The sequence below is a fragment of the Pituophis catenifer genome, unplaced genomic scaffold (assembly GCF_029215685.1).
Source record: "Pituophis catenifer annectens isolate HBS135680 unplaced genomic scaffold, rPitCat1.0.hap2 SCAF_18, whole genome shotgun sequence".
Taxonomy (NCBI): Eukaryota; Metazoa; Chordata; class Lepidosauria; order Squamata; family Colubridae; genus Pituophis; species Pituophis catenifer.
In genome coordinates, this window is record NW_027256898.1 from 9,318,825 (window position 1) to 9,346,770 (window position 27,946).

General features: G+C 47.3%; 1 protein-coding gene across 1 annotated transcript; it reads right to left on the minus strand.

The window, feature by feature from the left end:
* Window positions 1-171: 171 nt before the first annotated feature.
* EMC1 (ER membrane protein complex subunit 1) lies at window positions 172-27,827 on the minus strand. Its single transcript, XM_070955962.1, has 22 exons — window positions 27,679-27,827; window positions 26,103-26,227; window positions 25,890-25,955; window positions 24,385-24,478; window positions 22,953-23,081; window positions 21,859-21,985; window positions 21,480-21,629; window positions 19,817-19,984; window positions 18,049-18,120; window positions 15,998-16,120; window positions 14,481-14,577; window positions 14,114-14,230; window positions 11,868-12,067; window positions 10,910-11,059; window positions 9,116-9,277; window positions 8,383-8,502; window positions 6,599-6,736; window positions 4,742-4,915; window positions 4,406-4,616; window positions 3,164-3,248; window positions 2,387-2,516; window positions 172-1,406 (listed from the first exon to the last, which is right to left on the minus strand). The coding sequence occupies exons 1-22, from the start codon at window positions 27,792-27,794 to the stop codon at window positions 1,227-1,229; spliced, it is 2,934 nt and encodes a 977-aa protein (XP_070812063.1). The 5' UTR covers window positions 27,795-27,827; the 3' UTR covers window positions 172-1,226.
* Window positions 27,828-27,946: the final 119 nt, after the last annotated feature.

Sequence of the window (27,946 nt, forward strand, 5' to 3'; positions counted from 1 at the left end):
TCTCTGGCTCAAAGAGCTTGCAATCTAAAATCTTTTGTTATTTTATATATTCTTATATTTTTACATTTAATAACGTTGATGAAAATAATGGTGCTTCATAGGCAAGGGGTTGCAAACCTGCATTTCCAGGGAAACCTGCCAGTTAAACACACCTCCAGGGAGCCAAAGAAGCAAATTCACTCTTATTTCTTTTATTTCTGCTGCGCCTTGATCTGGATACAGGGGGAATTGGGTCTGACTTCACATTTTCCCCCGACAGAAAACGCCAATTTCTACCCTGCAAACTCCAGATTTAGACTCTGCCCACCACCACCTCTTCAGAATAAATTTAAATAAACCGACCGATGACTCTTAGCAAGACACTCACTAGCTGTAAGGAGAAAAAAGAAAAAAAAAAAACCCACACATTCAGGAAAAATGTTTCATTTACAAAGTCAAACTTGCTTTTTTTCAATGAGCTTCAAGTACTCCCATAACCCAAATCTGGGCTGACTCAAAAAATTCAATATAAATTAGGAAACTATAAGACAAAGGAGGGTGGGGGGGAGAAGAGCCAATTAAGAAAAAGAAATTTAAAAATTCAATGCAGGGAAATGACAGATTGTCTCTCTTTGAAATTCCTTGCCGGAGACACTAAAGATTGAACAGGCTCACTTTTGCCCGGTTTATATCTATTTTTTTCAGATTCATCATCTGCATTTTCCAAGCTGATGTTTCACACATTTCTCTCAAAAGGCTGGGTTTTCCCCCCACCCCAGCCATTTTCTTCTGTTGAAAATCCGAGGGAAAGAGAGGATACAAAAACAGGCTATGCAGAGAAATCTGGCTGAATTCCTTAAATCGGCTAAAATTTCAAGGGGGAAAAAACAGGATGACAATGTTTTTATCACGGCTTCAGGAGTCGAAAACGGTCGTTGTAAGAAAGTTCCACAGCAAAGCAGTTTTGCAGCGCAGGCAAATTGAAGGACGAGGGGGAAAAAAACACCATTTTCAAAGCAGCTTAATTTCACAGAACCTTCCCGTTTCTCGAGAATTTCTCATTTTCCACAGTGAATTGGAGACGGGTTTGGGCAACAGGCAGCGCGGTTCCACAGTTCGTTCTTCTTCAAGGGGAAAAGGGGCAAGACACCCCTTCCCCTTTCAAATGAGGCTGCAATCCACCGGGATTCCCTCGTGGAGGGCTCGGCCGTCCACCCTCAAGGGTGGGTCTGCGTGAATCTCTCCCGTTACCGCCAGGCACGGTTCAGCAGCTTCACCTGAGCCAGCCTCTTGGTGATCATGGTGGCAAAGACCAACCCGAACAGCACGCTGCTGATCAAGACGTAATCATAATCGTCTTTGAGCACGTCAAACTGTTTGGAGGGGTAGACTCTGGTCTGGTAGATGTCTAACCCATAAGCCACCACCTGAAGGAGAGAAGAATAAATAAACCTCTTACAATACTAGACAACACAGGATCAACAGTAGAGTCCTTCAAGTTTCTAGGTTCTATCATATCTCAAGACTTAAAAATGGGACACCTAACATCAAAAACGTCATCAAAAAAAGCTCAACGAAGAATGTTCTTTCTGCGCCAACTCAGAAAGCTCAAACTGCCCAAGGAGCTGCTGATTCAGTTTACGATTCAGGAATGATTGAGTCTGTCATCTGCACCTCCATTACTGTCTGGTTTGGCTCGGCAACCCAATAAGACAGACAGAGACTTCAGAGGATAATCAGAACTGCAGGAAAAACAATGGCTACCAACCTGCCTTCCATTGAGGATCTGTATACTGCACAAGTCAAAAAGAGGGCTGTGAAAATATCTACAGACCCCTCGCATCCTGGACATTTTTTCTTCGGCCGAAAAAATGCTTTTAAAAGTTAAAAAAAAAAAAGCCTCTGATGATCGCTCAGCTGGGATCGTCAGAGGCTGAAGAGGTTGTAGAAAAAATGTTTTTAAAAGCCTCTGACGATCCCAGCTGAGTTGCCTGATCGTCAGAGGCTTTTTTTTCTTTTAAAAGCAAAAAAAAAATGCTTTTAAAAGAAAACAAAAGCCTCTGACGATCAGGCAACTCAGCTGGGATTGTCAGAGCCTTTAAAAAGCATTTTTTTTAACCTCTTCGGCTGAAGAGGTTGTAGAAAAAATGGTTTTAAAAGTAAAAAATAAAAGTTGGCCACGCCCACCCAGTCACATTACCCCCACCCCCACCAAGCCACGCCCACAGAACACATTTTACATTTCACCACTGGTCTATGGCATTTCTCAACCTTGGGAACTTTAAAGAGGACTGGACTTTGACTCCCAGAATTCCCCAGGCAGCTAGCTTGGCTGGAGAATTCTGGGAGTTGAAGTCCCACCCCTCTCGAAGCTGAAGGAACATTGGCCTAAGAAAGAAGAGCTCACCAGACAAGTGGACTCCAGACCCGATGGAGCTGTGTAAATGCCCCTCATTCGAGAGATGGTTTGATTGTAGTTGATGAACCTCTCGGCGTGGATTTGCACATCCGGGGAATAAGGGATCAGGTTTTCTTCCCTGAAATGAGCAGGAAAACATCTCAGTCCCACATCTCAGTCCTAGCTTATTCTCCTTTTTTTTTTGCTATTTTGCCACTGCTCTTTGCAATTTGTAATAATTCTTATGCAACCTTACATCAGGGATGGGGTTGCTGGGGGTTCGGGAGAACCTCTAGCTAAGATTCTGTGCAGTTTGGAGAATCCGCCAAATCCCACTCCTGGCTGGCCCCGCCCTGCCCCACCCCTCCCAGGAGTCCCCACGTGGTCCGTTTTGGATGCAGGTATGTGGAGGGGGTGCGCGGAGGCTCGGGGAGGGCGAAAAATCTACCAGAAGTTTGGGAAGACCGGAACTCCAGAGGGCCTCCGGTGCCTGGGGAGGACGTTTTTGCCGAGAAAAACCTCCAGAGCCCGGGGAGGGCAAAAACGCTCCACCCACCCACCCTGGCGCAGGTGGTTGACTAGGCCACACCCACCCATGGCCACGCCCACCCAGCAACAGGGCAGAGAACCCCTTGCTAAAATTTTTGAACCCCCCTCCCTCCCCCGAGCCTTACAAAATCTTGGCCAGAGAGGTCTGACTAAGGAAGTTCAATTCAGGCCAGGCAAAACCCCTCTGCCCAGGGCTAGGCAGTGGATGGATCTCCCCCCACTCCCCAAATTCCTCACCTCGTTTGCTCTGTGGGGACTTCCGGTCGTCGTGGATCCATCAAAGCCTTGGGGAGGGACAAAATGGCTCCCGAGGGAAGACCAACTGTGCCCAAAAGAAAAATGGAAATGCTTTGAAATTGTGGGGGTAGTGGGGGGGGGGGAAGAGAGAAGCTGTTATTGTTGCAATAGATTTGTCAGGGAGGATAATGTAGGTTTTTTTTGTGTCTTTTAATTCGCAATTTTTAAAAAATGTTCTTGTCTACTTTCATTTCGCCTCTGATTTTGTTCCCCCCCCCCCCCCGGATTCTGTATTTTTAATCTTTGACATAAAATGTAACAAACTGAGGAAAAATGACAGAATCATGGAAGGGACCTTGGAGGTCTCCTAGTCCGACCCTCCCCTGGTCAAACAGGAAATCCTATCTCATTTCAGACAAATGGTTCTCCAATCAGGAGAAAGTCCTGTGCTGCTTCTCCTGACAAGGAGAAGGCAGAGGCACGAATTCGCCAAGGGAGAGCGAGTGGCAGTTCGTAAAAGTTGCCAGCTTAGCCCATGGTGCCCGATCCAAATTTGGCATCACAAGGGACACAGGAAGCTCTAGAGGGCTCGATCTGCTCTGGGGTGGACCCACCGGCTCTTCTGACCTAGGCTTCCCCAAACCACGAAGAAGACTTCTTGTCCCGACAAAAAAAAACCTTTTTATTAAGTGACACTGAATTCCTCTCATTCACATCCAGCAAAGTCTTTCAAGGGAGAATTTACAGTCACAGACCTTATCTGGCTTGGAGAGCTGCCAGGCTGATATCTTCAAAACTTGGCAAGGAGTCTCGGAGAGTCACGAACCGATTAAGTGAACTAATTGTCTCCTGCAAACTCCACTCCCCTTTTGCTCTTCTTTTATTCCCTCTGGGAGGGGTCATTCACCGTCCACCTGTGGCCTTACTCCCAAGTCGACCCTTGTTCTTTAGCTGTTCCCTTTGTCTGGCAACTCTGCGCATGTGCACTCTGGGAACAGGCTCCAGCTGTTCCTCTGCCTCACTGATGTCTGACTCCAAAGGCAGCTGATAACTGTCAGACGGCCCTGGCTTCCTCTCTGCCTCCGACGCAGAGCCCTCATCGGAGCCTTCCCCAGACTCCAGGACTGGCCCACGCTCCTCCCCAACCTCCTCACTGTCCGAATCCTCTGAAGGATCCTCAGTGTGAGCCTGTGTGTGTAAGGCACACCACCTGGCCTCCCTCTCCCGGCCCCCTTCCTTAACTCAGCAGATGGCGACTCGTGACGCCCCGCTCGGTGATGGTGGCTTCCATAGCGCTGATGGCGGAGGGGAAGATGTAGGACTGTTGCAGGACCTGGGGCCAGTAGGGCCGGTCCAGGGAGCTGAAGGCCGTGGCGTTGTATTGCGTGGTGCCCTCGTACAGCTCCAGCACCGTGAACTCGTTCCGACGGGCCTTGGCATTCCAATATAGGTACTGCGGGAGAGAAGGAGGGTCTCTAACAATAAAGCCACATTTCTCAAGTCCCTGGGGTCTCTCCCTCTCTCTCATGACTTGGCCCTACAAGTTGCTGAAGCTTTGGGGGAGGGGCAAACTCTTACCACCACCCAGTTCTCCGAATGGACAATGTGCACCGGCCCCTCGGCCTTCTTCTGCACCGAGGAGTGGATGATCCGGCCGGTGACGCCGTCGATCAAATAGATCCCGATGAACGAGCGCTCCGGGTGGGTGTCCGTGCTCTCGGTCACTACAGCCAGCAGGTTGGGGTTCAGCGACTGCGAGGGAGAGGGGGGAATACAAAGCCCATCAGGCTTCCTTAGGCAAAAGGCTCAGAGCCATTGCACAAAGTGGGGAAGGGAAGAAGAAGGAGAGCGATAGAAGGAGAAGAAGGAAAGGAGAAGGGGAAGAGGAGAAGAGGAACAAAACAGGAAGGAGAAGAAGAGAAAGAAAGAAGGAGTAGAGATGGAGATAGGAGAGGGGAAGAGGGGAAGAGGAACAAAACAGGAAGGAGAAGAAGAGAAAGAGAAAGAAAGAAGGAGTAGAGATGGAGATAGGAGAGGGGAAGAGGGGAAGAGGAACAAAACAGGAAGGAGAAGAAGAGAAAGAAAGAAGGAGTAGAGATGGAGATAGGAGAGGGGAAGAGGAACAAAACAGGAAGGAGAAGAAGAGAAAGAAAGAAGGAGTAGAGATGGAGATAGGAGAGGGGAAGAGGAACAAAACAGGAAGGAGAAGAAGAGAAAGAAAGAAGGAGTAGAGATGGAGATAGGAGAGGGGAAGAGGGGAAGAGGAAAGTAGTGTGGCCTGCCAGTGGCCAGCAGAGCTGGCAGCAGACTCAGAAAGTGAGGAGGTTGGTGAGGAACATGGGCCAGTCCTGGAGTCTGGGGGAGGCTCTGATGAGGGCTCTGCGTTAGGGGCAGAGAGGGGGCCAAGGCCCTCCAACAGTTATCATCTGCCTTCGGAGTCAGACATCAGTGGGGCAGAGGAACAGCTGGAGCCTGTTCCTAGTGTGCGCATGCACAGAGCTGCCAGGAGAAGAGAACAGCTAAGGAACAAGGGCCGACTCGGAAGTAAAGGCACAGGTGAATGGACGGTGAATGGCCCCTCCCAGAGGGAATAAAGAGGAGCAAAGGGGAGGGGAGTTTGCAGGAGACAATTAGTTCAATTCATTAGGGTGAATATCTGTTCCTGACTTCTTGCCAAGTAATTGCTGCTGCAGGTATCGGCCTGGCCACTCTCCAAGCCTGATAAAGGTCTATAGTTGTGAAATCTCATGAAAGACTGTTTGCCGGGACTTTGATGGAGAGGAATTCCCTTTAATCTAAATAAAAGAGGTTTTATCGGGACGAGGAGTCAGCTTCATGATCTTGGGAGGCCTAGGTCAGAACAGAAGGAGAAAAGAAGGGGCAGGAGAAGAAGAGAAGGGAAGGAGAAGAGGAGGAAAAGGGGAAGGAGAAGAAGAGGAGGAGAGGAGAAGGAGGAGAGAAGGAGATAGGAGAGAAGGAGAAAAGAAGGGGAGGAGAAGGAGGAGAGGAGGAGAGAGGAAGAGGAGGATGAAAAGGGGAAGGAGAAGAAGAGGAGGAGAGGAGAAGGAGATAGGAGAGGAGAAGAGGAAGGAGAAAAGAAGGGGAGAAGGAGAGGAGGAGGAGGAGAGAGGAAGAGGAGGAGGAAAAGGGGAAGGAGAAGAAGAAGAGGAGGAGAGAAGGAGATAGGAGAGGAGAAGAGGAAGGAGAAAAGAAGGGGAGGAGAAGAGAAGAGGAGGAGAGGAGAAGGAGAAGAGGAAGGAGAAAAGGGGAGGGGAAGGGGCAGCAGAAGAAGAGAAGGAGAGGAGAAGAGGTGGAGAAGAGGAAAAGGGGAAGGAGAAGAAGAAGAGCAGAGGAGAAGGAGGAGAGAAGGAGATAGGAGAGGAGAAGAGGAAGGAAAGAAGAGGAGGAGAAGGGAGCTTACTTTCTCCCTCTCACCTTGTACAGGACACTGCGGTCACCCATCACTCGGCCTTGAGAGTGGACGTGTTCGTTGGCCCGCTTCCCTTTCACCGTCACGATGCGCTGCAGATCAGGAGGGATAGTGACATCCCAAGTCTCTTCAGTTGCCAGATCCTGGGGGGTGGGGGTGGGGAATAGCCAGTGGGTCAAAGGCTGATTCACGACTTGCAACTCTCCCCTCTAACTCCCCTCCCAAGTGCTCGAGCACTGTCTGGACCCAGAGAGGCTGCCAGTGACCTCCCCCAACTTAGCCTCTGCATTAGTGGAAGCTGTTTATTCCGTTCTCCTCCACCGGCGTATTCCAAAACGTAACTTTATAACGTAACGTCTTGAATTCCTCACACCTTGCAAAATCGACTACGTATTTCCATTATACATGCACTATAGTATGATGTGCTCCATCTTTACGACCATGTATTCTATGCCATACGCTGGCTAAAATAAATAAATGCTAGCCACATGCTAGCTAACGTGGATGGATGGATAGATAGGATGGATGATAGATTGATAGATGATAGATGGATAATTAAATGTGTGTGTGACAAAGATGTTATGAGACAGATAAATAGGTGTGTGTGTGTGAGAGAGAGAGAGAGAGATTGGATGGATGAATGGATGGATGGATGGATGGATGGATAGGACAGATGGATAGATAATTAGATGTGTGTGTGACAGAGATGATATGGGACGGATAGATAAATTGATTGTGTGTGTGAGAGAGAGAGATAGGGTAGATGGATGGGTGATGGATAGATAGATTAAATAGATGTGTGTGGGAGAGATGAAAGATAGATCGATAGATCGATAGATCGATAGATAGAAGATAGAGATGGATGGATGGATGGATGAGATAGATAGATTGATAGATATAGATAGATAGAAGATAGAGATGGATGGATGGATGGATAGATGAGATAGATTAGATAGAAGATAGAGATGGATGGATGGATGGATAGATGAGATAGAATAGATAGATAGATAGATAGATAGATAGATAGATAGATAGATAGATACATACATACATACATACATACATACATACATGCATACAAGATAGAGATGGATGGATGGATGGATGGATAGATAGATACGATAGATAGAAGATAGAGATGGATGGATGGATGGATAGATGATATAGATAGAAGACAGAGATGGATGGATGGATGGATAGATGAGATAGATTAGATAGATAGATAGATAGATAGATAGATAGATAGATAGATAGATAGATAGATACAAGATAGAGATGGATGGATGGATGGATGGATAGATAGATACGATAGAGAGAGAGAGAGAGAGATAGATAGATAGATAGATAGATAGATAGATAGATAGATAGATAGATAGATAGATGATAGAGATAGATATAGATGGATGGATAGACAGATGATAAATATAGATAGATAGATAGATAGATAGATAGATAGATAGATAGATAGATAGATAGATAGATGATAGAGATAAATGGATGGATAGACAGATGATAAATATAGATAGATAGATAGATAGATAGATAGATAGATAGATAGATAGATAGATAGATAGGCAGGCAGGCAGGCAGGCAGGCAGGCAGGCCTAGTAGGCTGGCTGGACTGATGCTTGAAAGCCTAGTAGGCTGATGCTCAGACCAAAGCAACAGCAAAGAAAATTTCCCTTCATCTAAAAAAGAAGAAGAAATCTTATGCCCCCCTCCACTCCAATTCACTGACAACCCCCCCCCCCCCGCTCCGCCTCCCTGCTTGGGAATCCAGAAGCCGTACCCTTCTCAGCCTCCGTCCCATCAGCTTCCCCCGTTTCTCGTCCGCCAGATAGAAAGTGACGGAGGGGGCCATTTCTTCCAGCTGCCGCAGGACGTTCTTGGTGGCCGGGAAGACCGTCACCTGCCGGAGGGAGTTAAAAGGGGGGGGGGGAGCAAATAGGAAATGTTAGGAAATGATTTTACCTACCTTGTTGGGTTGGCAATATATAAACCATCAATATAGCTTTAAAACTGCTGTATTGCATCATACTGTGTCCTGATTGGTTGGCTCTGTAGCCAATGTCCTTAAGAGGGAGCTAGAAACATAGTTTGTTTCTCTTTGATGCTCTTTGCTGTTTGCTGTGTGCTATTTACTGCTGTTTGCTGTGTTTGCTACTGTTTGCAACTCGTGTATGACTACAACAACTGGTAAGAAGACTTTGTTATTGGATTAAATTAAAAAATTAAATAAATAAATAAATAAGTAAATTATCCCTGGACTATTGTTTAACCATCTACTGCTTTATATGTGAATGACCTGGACTGTTTATTGGACTGGGCCTTATTACTATTTCCTGAAAGTAAACACAACTCAGTGAATCTGTGTGTTGGCTGTGTTACTTCCTAACTACTCTCAATCGTTTTCCTGTGCACATGAATTCCTTAACAGGCCTCTCCAGAAGAATCCTGCCACCACGACACCCACCCACCCGTCCCCCCCCCTCCCCAAGGCTGTAGGAAGGGGACGGGGGCACCTTGTACTCGTCGTCAATCAGGAGCAGAACTTTGGCGTAATCCTGGTCCATGATGGGAAGCAGGATGGATTGCAGGATGGGGCGGCTCAGTCCCGGGGGAGTCACCTGACTCCATTTGCCGAAGATGGGGTTGAAGACATAGAGTTTGCTGAGGCCCGACTCCTGGAGGGGAACGGGAGGCAGCAGGGAGAGGTTGAGTGGGGGCTAAAACACCCTAGGCCATTGGTTCAAAACTTTTCCTTTCCCCGTGGGCCTTTAAATACCTTTTTGTGGCCAGGGACCCCCGAGACTTAGCTCAAGATTTACCGTATTTTTCAGAGTATAAGACACTCCGGACTATAAGACGCACCTGCCTTTTTTTGGTGAGGAAAACAAGAAAAAGAAATCTGCCTCTGCCTCCCAGCAATTTTGCCTCCTTGCAGCAAACAGCCTGCTTTACTTTCAGTTTCGTTTTCAGCATAGCTTGATTAGCACAAGAAAAAAAAAATCTGCTCCCAGCAATTTACCTCCTTGCAGCAAGCAGCAGAGGCCCGCGCAGCAATAGGCCATGGCAATCCCGGCAGCCTGAAACAGCTGAGAGTCAGGAGGCCGATCCAACAATCAACTTGTGCTAATTAAGCTGTGCTGAAGCTGAAAGGAGCTGTTTTTTCTTGCTGTTTGCTGCAAGGAGGTAAACTGCTGGGAGGCAGAGGCCAAAGGGTGGGGGCCAGTGGGTGGGCGGAGCTACATACTTAGGTGTATAAGATGCACCTAAATTTTCACCCCCTTTTAGGGAGGGGAGGTGCATCTTATACTCTGAAAAATACGGTAAATCATGATATTTTTTTCCAAGCTTTTATGGACCCCTAGAGACCGCAGGTTGAGAACCACGGCCTTAGATCAAAGAAGGCTGCTCCCCCGGCGTTCCTCCCCCACATGGACCATCAGCCTTTCTCTCCCACCCGGTCTCTTTAGCACTTAGCAGTAGCACTTAAGACTTCTATACCGCTTCACGGTGCTTTTACAGCCCTCTCTAAGCAGTTTACAGAGTCAGCCTCTTGCTGTTCTGACTAGGCTCCCTTAAAAAGCAGGAAGCAGAGTCTCGGTCTCGGCAAAACCTCTTTTATTTACACGACTGCGAATTCCTTTCATTCACAATCAGCAAGGTTTGTCCAAACAGTCTTTCAGAGGAATATTTATCAACACAGACCTTATCTCGCTTGGAAAGCTGCCAGGTAACTTAAGTTTCCATACGCAGTACAAGGCAAAACTTGGCACAGAGTCACGGAACAAATGAATTGTATCCTGCAAAAGCCCCCTCCCTGTTCGCTCCTCTTTTGTTTTTTCTATGGGAGGGGCCTATCATCTCCAAGGTGTGGTTTTACTCTCAAGTCGACCCTGCTTTCTGAGTTGTTTTTGTCTTCTGGCAGCTCTGCGCATGCGCGCACTGGGAACAGGATCCAGCTGTTCCTCTGCCTCACTGCTGTCTAACTCCTACTCTGCCTCCGACGCAGAGCCCTCGTCCGAGCTTTCCCCAGCCCCCAGGACTGGCCCATATTCCTCCCCAATCTGTCCGACTCTACTGCCAACTCTGCTGGCCGCCGGCGGGTTACACCACTTGCCCCCAACAATCTGGGTCCTCATTTGACCGACCTCAGAAGGATGGAAGGCCGAGTCGACCTTGAGCCTGGTGAGATTCGATCTGCCAAACTGCAGTCAGCAGAAGTAGCCTGCGGTACTGCACTCTAACCGCTGCCCCACTGCGGCTCATTTCCTCTTCTACTCAGGAGAGAAGGCGGGAGGGGAAGCACCCACCTTGTCCTTCACCAACAGGGTGCATTGTGGGGGGTGAGGGAAATGCGCCGTCGTCCTCTGGACCATCAGCTTAAAGGAAGAGCCGGGACGCACGTCCTGAAGGAACTGCTTCCATAGGATCGTCCCCGAACTGCTCTCTATTCCGAAAAGCTGGAAAGGAGAGGGGAAAAAAAAAAATCTCCGAATTAAGCTGTCCTTAGGAGACACCTGGGATATCGAAAGGAGGAGGAGGAGGAGGAGGGGAGGAGGAGGAGGAGAAGGAGGAGGGGGGAGGAGGAGGAGGAGGGGAGGAGGAGGGGGGGAGGAGGAGGAGGAGGGGAGGAGGAGGAGGAGGGGGGGGAGGAGGAGGAGGAGAGGAGGAGGAGGAGGAGGAGGTGGAGGAGGAGAGTAGAGCTGCCTGGGAACCACAAAGCCACCCTGGCATTGGGACTCTGCCTGATGGGCTGAAGGTTTCCTCTCCTGGCAACCGGGTTTGAGGCCGTTTCAATACAAAGCGAAGACTCCCATCGCTTTAAATTCAGATAACAGGACTCTCCTTTATGAGCAGTGCATTGGCCTAGAGGTGGCACTCTCGCCTCACAATCGGGAGGTTGTGAGTTCGATCCTAGGTAGAGGCAGATATTTCTCTCTCTCTGGGCACACTGAGATTATATCTGCTGAATAAAACTCCGCCCTGGCAATAAGAAGGGCATCCGGCCAGTAAAACACTCGGCTCCATTCAATTGCCCAGACTCCACCCCGCAAGGGATTATGGGGTCGTTAAAAAGAGGATGACGATAAACAGGACTCTCCTTACGTTCTCTCTCACCATCGACGTGAGGAATAGCACCTCCCACCTGCAGGAGCAGTCTACCAGGTTCTGAAGACGAGTGGGAGGTTGCTGACCTGCTGGTGTGGGGTTACTTCCACGACCTCTAACTATCCGGCGAAGCGAGCAACCACAGTCCTTCCCACTCACCTTTCCAGAAGCTGTGGCGATCACAATCATCTTCTGTAGGTTGAACTCATCCCGGGCTAAGTTATCGACGTTGAACTCGTTCTTCGTCTGGCTCCGGGGTTTCCGGGCGTCGTAGAACATCTTCCAGAGATGAGCGGTCCAGGCCTGGAGCAGGATGAGCTGAGAGGACAGACGTTTGAAGAACATGCCCAGGAGGCCATCTGGGAAAACAAGCAGCAGCAGCAGCAGCCGCCACCGAGAACCACGATTAAGGAAAGGCTCCCGAGCAAAATTCTTCCTTCTTCCTGATGGTCCCCAGTGGGGAGAAAAAAGCTTTCCTTTCCTGTAAAATTTTAAGTTCATCCTTGAAAGGTGTTTTGCGAAAAGGCCTGGAAACTCATTAAAAGAAAAAAGGAGAAGGAAGGAAGGAAGGAAGGAAGGAAGACGGAGGAGGGGGAGAAAAATGAGAAGGAGGAGGAGGAGGAGGAAGAAGAAGGAAAGAGGAGAAGAAGGAAGGAAGGAAGGAAGGAAGACGGAGGAGGAGGAGGCAAATGAGAAGAATGAGGAGGAGGAGGAGGAAGAAGAAAGAAGGAGGAGAAGAAGGAAGGAAGGCAGACAGAGGAGGAGGAAAATGAGAAGAATGAGGAGGAGGAAAAAGAAGAAAGGAAAAGAAAGAAGGAAGGAAGGAAGGAAGGAAGGAAGGAAGGAAGGAAGGAAGGAAGACGGAGGAGGAAGAAAATGAGAAGAAGAATGAGGAGGAGGAAGAAGGAAGAAGGAGAAGAAGGAAGGAAGGAAGGAAAGAAAGAGGGAAGGAAGACAGAGGAGGAGAAGGAAAATGAAAAGAAGAATGAGGAGGAGGAGGAAGAGGAAGAAGGAAGAAGGAAGAAGGAAGGAGAAGAATAAGGGAGGAAGGAAGACGAAGGAGAAGAACGAGGAAGAGGGGGAAGAAGAGGAAGAAGGAAGGAGAAGAAGAAGGAAGGAAGACGAAGAAGGAGAAGGAGGAGGAAGAGGAGGAGGAAGAACAGGAAGAAGGAAGGAGACGAAGGAAGGAAGATGAAGGAAGAGAGGAGGAGGAGGAAGAGGAAGAAGGAAGGAGGAGAAGAAGGAAGACGAAGGAGGAGGCGGAGGAGGAGGAAGAGGAGGAGGAAGAACAGGAAGAAGAAGGAAGGAGAAGAAGGAAGGAAGACGAAGGAAGAGAGGAGGAAGAAGAAGAAGGAGGAGGAGGAGGAGGAGAAAGAGAAGGAGAAGAAAGAAAAACAATAATCTCTAATAATAAGCTGGAAGGTTTATTTCCAGGTTTCTGAGCCCAGATATCAGGCCAAACCACGTGGGGCATCGTTCCAAAATCAGAAAACGGCCCCGGGGGTCAGTGTGCCTCCCCCTCTCACACACTCACAGAACACACCCAAGCAAAACAGGAGACTGGACATGCCGGGTTACCTTGAATGGCTGATTTCCAGGCAGCAAAAAAAGGAAACACAAACCAGGAAACAATTCAACATTTGAGTCTTTGGAGGAGTGGAAAAAGCAAACAAACAACGAAACACAACAAAAACCCTGAACACAGCAGCACAAATCACACACAAGGCCAAAACGTATTTGTGGATATATTTTTTTCCTTCCTTCCGAGATGTCCTTGTGTCTCCTGATCAAACGAGGGCAACAATCCAGTGGTGAAATCCAAATTTTTTTACTACTGGTTCTATGGGGAAGGATACCGCAAACTCCCCATTCCTTCCCCACTCCAGGGGAAGGATACTGCAAAATCCCCATTCCCTCCCCACTCCAGGGGAAGGATACTAGAAATTCCCCATTCCTTCCCCACTCCAGGGGAAGGATACTGCAAAATCCCCATTCCCTCCCCACTCCAGGGGAAGGATACTGCAAAATCCCCATTCCCTCCCCACTCCAGGGGAAGGATAGTACAAATTCCCCATTCCTTCTCCACTCCGGGGGAAGGATATTGCAAAATCCCTATTCCCTCCCCACTCCTGGGGGAAAAATATTGCAAAATCTCCATTCCCACCCCACTCTGGGGCCAGCCAGAGGTGGTATTTGCCGGTTCTCCGAACTGCTCAAAATTTCCACTACCAGTTTGTCAGAACCTGCTGGATTTCACCCCTGCAACAATCCAAGTCCGATTGCAGTGGGCAGAATAGACCACCCAGAGATAAACACCAGGTTTATTTTTCAAGTGTTCGCCTCAGCCATCTTGGCAAAATAATTCTCTCCCCCCCCATCCCCACCCCATCCTAATCCATCCTTACCGGCTTTCTTCCCAAATTCGCCCTCCAGTTCAGCCTGGGCCCCTGTCAAGGGCAGGTCAACCATCTCCAGGCTAACCACCTCGGCCAGAGACTCCTCCCGGGTCCACCAAATTTTTCCTGCCAAGAGTGAGATTAAGTGAGAAAAAAAAAAGTATTTTTTTTCTTTTTAGCTGTTGATGGAATCTCCCAGAGGGCAGAGTAACGGAGGAGGAGGAGGAGGAGGAGGAGGAGGAGGAGGAGGAGGAGGAGGAGGAGGAGGAGGAGGAGGAGGAGGAGGAGGAAGGCCTAACGAAGCTCTGGCCCACGTCGGGCCCAAACAGAGGGAACCACGAAGGGAGGCGCACCCACTCTGCACTCGGAGGGGTACCTGGCTGTTGCAGGAACAGGAGGAGGTGATCTTTCGTTTGCACCAAGGCGCGGTACCCAACGGAGTCGTCCTTCTTTAAAAAGACCTGAATGAAGAGCTGCAAACAAAGGGAAGAAATGGATGAGCGATAGAATGGAATGGAATGGAATGGAATGGAATGGAATGGAGTGGAGTGGAGTGGAGTGGAATAGCATAGTATAGCATAGCATAGCGAAGCGAAGCGAAGCGAAGCGAAGCGAAGAGAAGAGAAGAGAAGAGAAGAGAAGAGAAGAGAAGAGAAGAGAAGAGAAGAGAGAAGAGAAGAGGGAAGAGAAGAGAAGAGGGAAGAGAAGAGCAGAGGGAATAGGATAGAATGGAATGGAATGGAATGGAATGGAGTGGAGTGGAATAGCATAGCGAAGAGAAGAGAAGAGGGAAGAGAAGAGCAGAGGGAATAGGATAGAATGGAATGGAGTGGAGTGGAGTGGAGTGGAGTGGAATAGCATAGCATAGAGAAGAGAAGAGAAGAGAAGAGAAGAGAAGAGAAGAGAAGAGAAGAGGGAAGAGAAGAGAGAAGAGAAGAGGGAAGAGAAGAGGGAAGAGAAGAGAGAAGAGAAGAGGGAAGAGAAGAGAAGAGAAGAGAAGAGGGGATAGGATAGGATAGGATAGGATAGGATAGGATAGGATAGGATAGGATAGAATAGAATAGAATAGAATAGAATAGAATAGAATAGAATAGAATAGAATAGAATAGAACAGAGTTGGAAGGGACCTTGGAGGTCTTCTAGTCCAACCCCCTGCTTAGGCAGGAAACCCTCCAGACAAATGGTTGTCCAATATCTTCTTAAAAACTGTCCAATGCTGGAGCATTCACAACTTCTGGAGGCAAGTTGTTTCACTGGTTAATTGTTCTCCCTGTCAGGAAATTTCTCCTCAGTTCTAAGTTGCTTCTCTCCTTGATGAGTTTCCACCCATTGCTTCTTGTCCTGCCCTCAGGTGCTTTGGAGAATAGCTTGGCTCCCTCTTCTTTGGGGCAGCCCCTGAGATATTGGAAGACTGCTATCCTGTCTCCCCTAGTCCTTCTCTTCATCAAACTAGACATACCCAGTTCCTTCATATGTTTTAGCCTCCAGTCCCCTCATTATCTTTGTTGCTCTTCTCTGCACTCTTTCTAGAGTCTCCATATCCTTTTTACATCGTGGCGACCAAAACTGGACGCAGGATTCCAAGTGTGGCCTTACCAAGGCCTTATAAAGTGGTATTAACACTTCACGTGATCTTGATTCTATCCCTCTGTTGATGCAGCCCAGAACTGTGTTGGCTTTTTTGGCAGCTGCTGCACACGGCTGGCTCCTATTTAAATGCTTGTCCACTAGGACTCCAAGACCAAGGGCATTCTCAAAGCCAGGGATGTTTGATTTTAAAAGAATGCAGCGGGGGGGGGAGGCTTGGGATCCCCAAAGCATGTGAGAAATACCCGCGTCGAGCAATGGCCGCAGGCTGAGAACAAAACCTCGCTCATCGGAAGAACCGTTTACCTGCTCAGGCCTGATGCTGCTTTTCTCCAGAGTGAAGGTGATGAGGGTGTCCAGAAGTCTCTGCCCGGTTTCAGCCAGGTACAAGTTGACGGTGTAGGACTGGGCGGGGCAAGAGAGGCCTTCCTGGAGGGAGAGAATGAACAGAGCAAAACAGCCTTCCACTTCTTACAAGAATGGAAGTTATCGTACTTTTCCGAGTATAAGACGCACTTTTCCCCCCACCCTAAAAGTGGGTGAAAATTGTGACGCGTCTTATACACTGAATGTTGCCGAAGCCCTGCCCACCCGCCGCCCCCCCCCCCACTTCGGCCATTTTTGTCCTCCGTGCATCGCGTTTTCGGCCTCCACACGCCCCGTTTTTGGCCTCCGTGTGCCGCATTTTCAGCCGGTTTCAGGTGGCGGGGATTGGCGGCGACGGAAGCAGCCGAAAATGTGACGTGCGGTGGCCAAAAATGGGGTGTGCGGAGGCCGAAAACGCACCGATCGGCGGAGATGTGCTTTGGCGATCCCTACAGCGTGGAACGGGTCTAAAACGGAGCGTGCAGAGGCTGAAAACGTGACACGCAGAGGCAGCGATGAGCTCTGGCTATCCCCGCAGCCTGTAACAGCTGATTGGCGGTATTCCGGGAGGCCGATCCAACCGCCAATCAGCTGTTCATGCTAAATCAGGCTGCAATAACGTGCTGAAGCAGACCAGGCTGTTTGCTGCAAGGACGCCAGCCAGATGAATACCGATGGATGCTGGTAGGCAGAGGCAGAATTTGTTTTATTTCTTGTTTTCCTCCCCAAAAACTGATGTATGACTTATACTCCGGAGCGTCTTATACTCCGAAAAATACGGTCACTGCAGGGAAGCGAAAAATTTAATAAGGCATTTTGGATTCAAACAAGCACCCGCCATTTCAAGCAGCCTCTTGAAATCTCTTTTTAAGAAGAGGCTGGGAACAACCATTTGTCTGAAATTGTATAGGATTTCCTGCTTGAGTAGCAAATTGGAGTAGACGTCCTCCCAGGTCCCTTCCTGTTACTCTGTTATAACAAAGATTTAAAAAGGCTTCAGGCTTCCTTTGCTATCCAGACCAAGTGAGATTCAGAACCATTTAAAAATCAGAGGCAACAAGTTTTTTCCGTCGTCCAGCATGTCTGTTGTGACCCCGACTCCCGAGCCTGTCCTGACAGAGGAAGAGGACTCAGAAGGTGATGGGGAGGAACTGACAAGGCCTCCCTCTCCAGAACCCTCCTCTCTGGCAATGCCTCAGGTTCCATCCAAAGGCCAGGAGGAACAGCCTGGGATGGGCCAGGAGGAAGGCATATCGAAGCACCCAATTGATAGGGAGTGAGGATGATGAATCCTGGCTTGATCCCAGGCAGCATCGGCGGGAGAAGCGTGCGCAGCAACGGAAGAGGCGTGGGAGGGCCAGAGATTGAGCTGAGTCACGGAGCCACGCCCCACCAGGAATAAAAGTGGGTGGGATTGCTCTTCAGGCTTTGTGACGGACAAAGTTAAACCCTGAAAGTCACATCGTGATCTCTGAAATTCGGCTTGGATATATTTTGGACTGAACATTGACTAAACTCTTGTCTCGTGGATCATTTGTTGCTCCTGGAATGGACTGAAGATAAGTCCTCTTCTGCTTTATGGGAGTGAAAACGGTCTTGGCAGGCATTCGGCAGTTTGCTGCCAAAACCTTGGTCTGCCAAGAATTCTAATCTGTTTACCTAATAAAATATTGGCAGGCGTGCTTGGTATTACGTTTGCCTGTGTGAGGAAGGGGGACAGAACAATGTCCTTTCCAAATGGCTGCTTGAGACCCTGTTTTGGTGGCCTTATCAATTCTGCCTTTTTAACACAGAATCTTCCAGCACATCCAAGAACTGTGAACGGACAGGAATTATTTATTAGATTATTATTTGCTTCCCAAAGTCGCCAAGAGCCTCAATTCTTAGTATTCCTGCTGCTGCAACATAGGGATGATAGAGGCCTCCCTTACAGGGTCGTTGTAAAAAAAAACAAAAAACCACACCCATTTCATGCATTGATATATATTTACCCCTTCGCCCTTGCATGAAAGGACAGCCGTCACTGTCTTCTCACCGGTAGTTGCAAAAGTCACAAGGCTGGCCTGGAAAAAGACGGTGAGAGATCAATAGTGAATGGATCACCAAAAAAAGAAATTGGGCCAAAATACACATGTGGTTAGAAAAGATGTTAGGAAAACATCTACAGTCATGGCCATAATTGTGGAAACCGTTTGGGAAAAGTGTTATTTTCTAAAACTAGCTAATAACATCACTTTTTTTTTTTTTTGGAGTAGTACCATAAAATTATATATCGATGGAAAGATAATTTAATCAGGAATGTAATGCAATAACGTTTATGAAGGATTTGCTGTTAGAATAGCAGTGACAGGATAAAGAAGAAAAGTGAAACACGTAGAAAAAACGAGATATATCTTATGGTTCTTAACAAATGCATCTTTTCTTTTTATGTACACTGAGAGCATATGCACCAAAGACAAATTCCTTGTGTGTCCAATCACACTTGGCCAATATAGAATTCTATCTATCTATCTATCTATCTTTCTTTCTTTCTTTCTCTTTCTTTCTTTCTCTCTCTACCTACCGACCGACCGACCGACCTACAAAAATGATCACCATAGAAAAAACGAGATATATCTTATGGTTCTTAACGAATGCATCTTTTCTTTTTATGTACACTGAGAGCATATGCACCAAAGACAAATTCCTTGTGTGTCCAATCACACTTGGCCAATATAGAATTCTATCTATCTATCTATCTATCTATCTATCTATCTATCTATCTATCTATCTTTCTCTTTCTTTCTTTCTCTCTCTACCTACCGACCGACCGACCGTCCGACCGACCTACAAAAATGATCACCATAGAAAAAACGAGATATATCTTATGGTTCTTAACGAATGCATCTTTTCTTTTTATGTACACTGAGAGCATATGCACCAAAGACAAATTCCTTGTGTGTCCAATCACACTTGGCCAATATAGAATTCTATCTATCTATCTATCTATCTATCTATCTATCTATCTATCTATCTATCTATTTCTTTCTTCTTTCTTTCTTTCTTTTTCTTTCTTTCTTTTTTCTTTCTTTCTTTTTCTTTTCTTTCTTTCTTTCTCTCTCTCTCTACCTACCTACCTACAAAAATGATCACCATAGAAAAAAACGAGATATACCGAAATGACCCCCATGTCAGTTAATACTTAGTTGGGTAACCTTTAACATGAATGGCCTTACAACCTTAAGAGGATGCAGAAAAAAATGCTTTGAAAAGCCTCTGCCGATCAGGCAACTCAGCTGGGATTGTCAGAGATTTTTCAAAGCATTTTTTTTACCACCTCTTCAGCCGAAGAGGTTGTAGAAAAAATGCTTTGAAAAGCCTCTGACGATCCCAGCTGAACCGCGGGATCATCAGAGGCTTTTTTTTTTTTTTACTTTTAAAAGCATTTTTTCGGCCGAAGAGGTTGTAGAAAAAATGCTTTTAAAAGTTTTTTTTTTAAAAAAAGGCAGGGTAAGCGAGCAGCGACCGGGCCGAGGACCGGTTCAGAGGCGTGGCCAGCCAATGTTATTACCGGTTCTCGGAACTACTACAAATTTTTACTACCGGTTCTTGCGAACCGGTGCAAACCGGGAACAACCCACCACTGCATTGGTATAAAAGCACTGAGATTGTCAAAGTTTCACTCGCTGGGTATTTATTTCCACCCAACCTGCCTTGAAGGGGAAGGGTGGAGGAAGGTCAAAACTCAGGTGATCGGAAACTTCCCTTTTTGGTCCTCACCTGCGGGAAATTCCGAAGGAGGCTCAGGACGCCGTGCCGATATTGCAAGAGAGCGAAGTGGGTTGGCGACAGACGCAGGAAGAACTGAGGCCGGGGAGCTCTGGCTGGGTTCGGCTGGGAGGACAGGATACGAGCCTCGGAAATGTCCGCAAATTCCAGGCCGAGAGACTGCAGGAAGGGGGAAAAAAAAGACCAGGCAGATCAGTCAAGATAGAGGAAGAGAGGAAGTCAACACCTGTGTTGTGGCCCTCCAGTGGGCACCGGACCTGGCAGCAGATTCGGACAGTGAGGAGGTTTTGGGGAGGAACCTGGGCCAGTCCTGGAGTCTGGGAAAGGCTCTGATGAGGGCTCTGCGTCGGAGGCAGAGAGGGGGCCAGGGCCGTCTGACAGTTATCAGCTGCCTTCGGAGTCAGACATCAGTGAGGCAGAGGAACAGCTGGAGCTTGTTCCCAGTGTGCGCATGCACAGAGTTGCCAGACGAAGGGAACAGCTAAAGAACAAGGGGCGACTCAGGAGTAAAGCCACAGGTGGATGATAAATGGTCCCTCCCAGAGGGAATCAAAGAGGACCAAAAGGGGAGGGGAGTTTGCAGGAGATAATTGGTTCGCTTAATTGGTTCGTGACTCTCTGAAACTCCTTGCCAAGTTTTGAAGATATCGGCCTGGCAGCTCTCCAAGCCAGCTAAGGACTGTAAATTCTCCCTTGAAAGACTTTTGCTGGACGTGAATGAGAGGAATTCACAGTCACTTAATAAAAAGGGTTTTTTTGTCAGGATAAGGAGTCTGCTTCGTGGTTTGGGGAAGTGTAACTCAAAACAACCGGTACATTTTTGGGCATTATAACTGTGCTGGCCACAATTGAAAGGAACAGGCACTTCCCTGTTCCAGGATCGAGTTCCAGCTTGTTGCTCCATGGCAGATAAAAAAATCAAGGAGAGATTTTGGGAAAGGGACTCAAGAAGAACCTCTCAGTGATGCGGTGGTCTAGAGATGGAGTGTCAGGTCTGGAAGCCATCTTGGGCATTGGATTTTCAAGCCTGCCACATTTAGTGCTGTGGGAAACTGGGAAGGGAGGATTTTATGGAGCTGAGGAGATATGTAGTCAAAATAACATTCCTTTCTCAGAGTCAAGGACATCTTGCCCTGCACCTGGAGAGGTGTGACTGGGAGGCATCTCCAGTTGGGACGGTGCTTTGATTGGACCATGTAACGGACATGTGGGTACTGGGCAGGGACTTGGGACTTTTCTATGGGTGGAGAAAACCTGGAAGCTTTCAGATTCGGGTTTCCCCAGATGTGCCAACGTGACATCTCTAATAAAATGGAACTTCGAGGAATTTCTATCTTCAGAGTCTTCTTTTGTTGGGGGTGTTCCTTGGAACCCTGACATGGAGCTCTCGCCTCACAATCAGGAGGCTGTGAGTTCGATCCTAAGTAGAGAGGCTGATATTTCTCTCTCTGGGAAAAATTAGCATATATATATCTGCTGACTAAAACTCCGTACTGGCAACAAGAAGGGCATCCGGCCAGTAAATCACTCTGCTCCATTCAGTTGCCCAGACTCCACCCCACAAGGGATTATGAGGTCATTGAACGACAAAGTCAGAAGAACCTCTCAGCTTTGCCAAAAAGGACAGGCCAGCTCGTTTCTGGACCCCTCTCACCTGCAGTGGAACCTCCTTCATCTCCTCCTCTGCCTCCAGAGACAAGGTGTAAAGAGACTGAGTGGATGGGTTCACACACACCAGCGTGGCTTCTTCTACGATGTTGCAAGTCCCAGCTAGATTCCTCAACCAGGGAGCTGCCACCCTGATCTACGGAAAGCAAAGAGATGAATCTCAGGCCAGCAAAGGCAAATCCACATGGCAGAAAATTTAACGGCCTGCTTAAAGGCACAGGTGCACCACAAATACTGCCGTCATCGTAATTTTACCATAAGAGAAACATTTTTTTGCAAAATTACGGTCTTCCCTTCCCTTCCCTCTCTTCCCCCCAGCCAACCTGGCGAAGGAAATCCCGCTGAAAGCCAAATTTTTGCTTCACCTGTCTCGTCATTTCACCATCCTCAACGCTGAAAGTCAGGATGCTGAGGTGGCTCTGCGGAGAAATTCCGACCACGTGTACCACGCCTGTTCCGTGGGAATAGACCAGCTGATACTGGACAATCTCGCTGATAAGGAAAAGCAGAGGTGCGAATTAGTATTATCGTGTTGTCTTGTTTTAAGACGTCTTGCCGTCTTTCTCACGAGGTGCTAAACTCCTCAAATTTCCGGGCCAAAATGAAATCATTCTTAAGGATTGATATAAAATACACAGAACGAGAGAGAGACAGCTCTGAATGTCAGGCCCGGAAGCCATTTTTTGCCTTGGGCCTTCAGGCCTGCCACATTTAGTACTGTGGGAAACTGGGAGGGGGGATTGTATGGAGCTGGGGAGATATGTAGTCAAAATAACATTCCTTTCTCAGAGAGTCAAGGCCACTCTGCCCTGCACCTGGAGGGGTATGGCTGGGAAGCATCTCCAGTTGGGACGGTGCTTTGATTGGACCATGTGATGGACATGTGGGTGTAGGGGAAGGGACTTGGACTTTCTTTTGGGTGGGGAAAACCTGGAAGCTTTCAGATTCGGGTTTTCCCAGATGTGCCAATATGACATCTCTAATAAAATGGCACTTTGAGGAACTTCAAGCCTCGGAGTCTTCTTTCATTGGGGGTGTTACTCGGAACCCTGACACTGAAGACACTTAAGGTTGCTTGTTTACAATCCGTAAACAGTCCTTGTTTAGTGACCACAATTGGAACTGGTCATTCAGCTGTCAAGTGAAGCAGTCACTAAACTGAAACTGGAACGGTGCTTACGATCTTAACTCGGCTTTCTTTGTCCTGCCCAAGTTATGTTTGTAAAGTTCCAAGTTACTTTTCCATCAACGCTGTGACTGTGAACGGTCGCTAAATGAGGCGGTCGCTAAACAAGGACAATCTGCAATCTATTGCCTGTCGCGGAGAAAAACTTAACCGAAGTGCAAAGAATGTGCTAACACAACAGAATATTTCTGCTTTATAAAAATGAGTAGGGTTACGGTTAGGATTAAAGGCTGTTGTTGTTGTTTGTTTTTTTTAGTCACCAAATCAACTCACCTTTCTGGCAAATGTTCTATCCATTTTTGGTAACCGTTGGAGAGATAATGTAGAAGGAGGGAGCTTTTCTTCAAAACGGCCACATACTTCACAGCGTCTTGGACTCCCACCAAACTAGCCACCTGAAAGCTTAATTTAAGAATTTAATTTTTTTTAAAAAAATGGATTTCTTTACTCATTACTGAAACTAATCCTAATATAGAATAGAATAGAATAGAATAGAATAGAATAGAATAGAATAGAATAGAATAGAATAGAATAGAATAGAATAGAATAGAATAGAAAATATGGAATGGAATGGAATGGAATGGAATGGAATGGAATGGAATGGAATGGAATAGAATAGAATAGAATAGAATAGAATAGAATAGAATAGAATAGAATAGAATAGAATAGAATAGAATAGAATAGAATAGAATAGAAAATATGGAATGGAATGGAATGGAATGGAATGGAATAGAATAGAATAGAATAGAATAGAATAGAATAGAATAGAATAGAATAGAATAGAAAATATGGAATGGAATGGAATGGAATGGAATGGAATGGAATGGAATGGAATGGAATAGAATGGAATAGAATAGAATAGAATAGAATAGAATAGAATAGAATAGAATAGAATAGAAAATACGGAATGGAATGGAATGGAATGGAATGGAATGGAATGGAATAAATGGAATGGAATGGAATGGAATAAATAGAATAGAATAGAATAGAATAGAATAGAATAGAATAGAATAGAATAGAATAGAATAGAATAGAAAATACGGAATGGAATGGAATGGAATGGAATGGAATGGAATGGAATGGAATGGAATGGAATAGAATAGAATAGAATAGAATAGAATAGAATAGAATAGAATAGAATAGAATAGAATAGAATAGAATAGAATAGAATAGAATAGCAGAGTTGGAAGGGATCTTAGAGGTCTTCTAGTCCAACCCCCGGCTTAGGCAGGAAACCCTCCACCACTTCAGACAAATGGTTATCCAACCTCTTCTTAAAAGCTTCCAGCGTTGGAGCATTCACAACTTCTGCAGGCAAGTTGTTCCACTGATTAATTGTTCTCACTGTCAGGAAATTTCTCCATAGTTCTAGGTTGCTTCTCTCCTTGCTTAGTTTCCATCCATTGCTTCTTGTTCTGCCCTCAGGTGCTTTGGAGAATAGCTTGACTCCCTCTTCTTTGGGGCAGCCCATGAGATATCGGAACACTGCTATCATGTCTCCCCTAGTCCTCCTTTTCATTAAACTAGACATCCCCAGTTCCTGCAACCGTTCTTTATATGTTTTAGCCTCCAGTCCCCTCATCCTCTTTGTTGCTCTTCTCTGTGCTCTTTCTAGAGTCTCAACATCCTTTTTACATCATGGCGACCAAAACTGGATGCAGAATTCCAAGTGATTCTAAGTATTCCAGTATTCTAAAAGACTCACCTGCCGGCGTCCATCAAAACCTCCCAGTTCAGGCCACCAATGTTGGTTTCCCAAGAGCGCAGGAGACGACCCCCGTTGGAAACCGTGATGGCATCTGCAGAAAACAGGCACGGAAAATACAGTTCAGCGTGCTTCATCCTCTGTGGGATTGGCCAGGTTAAACCGTCCCTCTCCAGATTTTTTTCTCAAATGCTGAAAATGCGGGTCTTTCGGAGACATTTTTCAACTTGCGAGCGAAAACCAAAAATCAAGAAACCGACGTTACGGTAGTCCTCGAATTACAACCATTCATTTAGCGACCGCTCGAAGTGACAATGGCACTTGCGATGATTTTTCCACTTATGACCATGGTCATGTGACTAAAATTCAGATGCTTGGCAGCTGACTCGTATTTTTGATGGTTGCAATGTTCCTGGGGTCATGGGATCACCTTTTAACAACCTACTAGTGGCTAAGTCAGTGGGGAAGCCAGATTCACTTAACAACCTTGTTGCTAAATGGCTATGGGAGATTCTCAGTCATCCAGGTCATCGGTTGTCCCAAATGTGCTTTTTTTCCAAGTGGCAACTTGGTTTTTCTTTGAAGACGTTTCGCTTCTCATCCAAGAAGCTTTCTTCAGCGCTGACTTGGATGGTGGGGAAGGGAAGGAGTTCTACTCCGCCAGGCTGGTCTATCAACATAACAATTTTAAATTGGGTTTTAAATTCCTGGGGTTTTAAATCGAGCCGAATTTATTTAATAATTTTAAACTATTTTAACTGATGTTGTCTTGTGTTTTTAAGAGGCTGAACACCGCCTTGAGTCCTTCGGGAGAAGGGCGGTATAGAAATAAAATTATTCTTATTCTTATTCTTACTCTTTGCAAACAAGCTGGTCATTTGGGGAAACAAAACAACCACTTCACAAACGCATGGCTCAGCATAGCAGAACAAACCCATCAGGACAAGATTCAGCAGTCCATCAGTGCATTTAAAAGACAAAAGCTGCTCTTTTGAAGACAGCAAAATCCTCATTTTGGACAAAGAGGACGGCTGGTTTGAAAGACGGGTCAGAGAGGGCATTTATGTCAAAATTGAACAGCCCTCTCTCAACAGAGGGGGTGGGATACGACACCACCTATCTCCAGTCTATAAATTTGTCCTTTCAGCAGTTCCAAGGAGGCTCTACACCCATTTGCACTCAGGTGATTCTGAGGTTCTCCAGGTGGCTTCAAGGGCTCTCTAAAAAGGATGCAAATGCCCAGCTGTCTGCAAGGAGTATCAATCCTTCCCTTCCCCACCATCCTCCAGTCAGAACTGATGAAGCTTCTTGGATGAGAAGTGAAACGTCTTCTAAAGAAAAACCAAGAAAGTCCGGTTGCCTCTTGAAAAAAAAAAGCATCGAGTGTCAGCTGCACAGGCTGCTGGCGCAGCACCACACCAGCCTCCTCGCTGTCGGAATCAGCTACTAGCTGCACAGACCGCTGGCGGGCCACAACACTACCAGGATACCACCCCCTTCCTCACCTTGCCCATGGATCAGCATGGTATCCACTGCCCCTTCAGGAGTCCCTTTGTCCACATGTCGCCACACTGGAGGAGGGGAAAAATAAAACCCAGATCAACCTTTTAAAAAGGCCTTGCACCCACGCCAGAGGCAGCGCTCTTCCTCATTTGGGGGGGAGGCCCTTTCGCTTCCCCCAGGAGACGCTCTAAGCAGGGAACCCAAAAGACACGCACGGATTTCACCACTGCGGGAGTTCAGGGCAGCCACCACGTTCTCCTCCGTAGCCACAATCAGCTTCTTGGAGGCGGGGGAGGCTTCCAAAAAGGCGAATTTGAGCTTTCCGACGTACTGCTGCCTCCTGCAATACATGGAAAGAAAAATTGAAATTTCGCACGCTTCCTGCAGTCATAAATTGAAATAAACAGGGGGATGTTAGAGATATTCTTTTCATTGAAAGGAAAATATGGGGTCCTGGGGTGCAACCCTCGTCTTTGTTCCCCATTGGCCACGATAGTCCTGCCACCCCCTCCTCAACTTCTATTTATTTGTAAAATTTATTGGCTCGCCTATCTTACTACAGAATGACAGTGAGAAGCTTACAACCCGAAAATCTTAAATACCTGTAAGATTATACACTCGTCTCACTCCACAAAGCACAAGCCCCCCCCAAGGCAAATTACCTTAGCTCAGTGATTTATTTAGCATACGGCAAATAACCCTAGTACTGATGAGACTACCTAGTTGGGTCATGAAACGTCTGCAAGAAAACAGCCATGTTCGGAGAGCATCAAGGACCCCACAGTCCTCCTCTTCCTCCTCCACTCTACAAATATCCCTCCCTCCTAGCACTGATGAAGTTACCTAGTTGGGTCATGAAACACCTGCAAGAAAACTGCCAAGCACAGAGAGCACCTAGGATCTCACAGCCTCCTCTTCCTCCTCCTCCACCCCCACTCCCTCCTAGCACTGATGATATTATGGTACTTAGTTGGGTCATGAAACGCCTGCAAGGAAACCACCCCGCTCAAGAGAGCACCAAAGATCCCTAATGTCAACCCTGAGCTGCAAATCTTTTTTTTCTTCTTTCTTTCTTCTTTCTTCCTTTTTCCTTTCTTTTTCCTTCCTTCCCTCCTTCGTTCCTTTCTCCTCTCCCTTCCCTTCCCTTCTTCTGTATTACCAATTCATTTCCTTCCTTCCTTCCTTCCTGTCTCCCTCCTCCTCTTTCTTTTCCTCCCTCCCTCCCTTCCTTTTTGTACTAACCACTGATGATGTTACCTAGTTGGGTCACGAAACGTCTACAAGAAAAACCCTGCTCAAGAGAGCACTGAGGACCACCCCCCAACCCCTCATCATGTCAACCCTGAGCTGCAAATAATTCTCCTTTTATGATCAGCCCTGGCAAATAAGCTCAGAGAAAGCCAGCTGCCTTCCAACCCCAGAAGCCCCCTCATTGAAAGCCCGATTTCGGCCACGTCTGGATTGTTTGTTTGCTTTTTTTATCCACGCCACTAATCGCCCTCCTTCTCACCCTCCCACCCACCCCCCCAATAAAGCAAGCAGCAGAGCCTGCATCCCTTTCTAAAAGTGGCGGGGAGTTCCGCAGGCCAACCCCGACGGCGCTGCCCTTTCTTAGGTGGCTCAAGTGGCTAAGAGGCTGAGCTTTTTTTTTTTTTTTGTCGATCAGGTCGGCAGTTCCGGCGGTTCGAATCCCAAGTACAGGTCCTCCTGCGTGTGAGCAAAAGGGGGTTGGGCTAGATGACCTCCAGGGGTCCCTTTCCCCACTCTCGTTACTGAGTGAGGTTCACCCACCAGTCGAACTTGCCCACTTGGTCCTCGTAGACGGCGCCCGCCGGCGGGGGAAGCCAAGAAAGGAGGAGCAGCAGGAGCGACAAAACGAGCAGCGGCGGATGGACGGGCGCCGCCATGACGACCCAAAAGGAGACAGGGAGCCGGAAGAAGAGGAGGGGGGGGAAAGAAAGCCTCCGGTATCCCGTCAGGCTCTGCGCGCGGCCATAGAGACGAGACAGAAGACTTTTCTGCTCCGGCTTCCGGTCTGAAGAGCTACGAATGTTGTAGA

Coding starts and splice junctions, on each gene's coding strand:
- EMC1 (XM_070955962.1), bottom strand. CDS start 27,794: ATGGCGGCGCCCGTCCATCCGCCGCTGCTCGTTTTGTCGCTCCTGCTG. Junction 21,986..22,952: donor ATAGAACATTTGCCAGAAAG/GTGAGTTGATTT, acceptor TTTCCTTATCAG/CGAGATTGTCCAGTATCAGC. Junction 12,068..14,113: donor CGAATTTGGGAAGAAAGCCG/GTAAGGATGGAT, acceptor TTGTTTTCCCAG/ATGGCCTCCTGGGCATGTTC.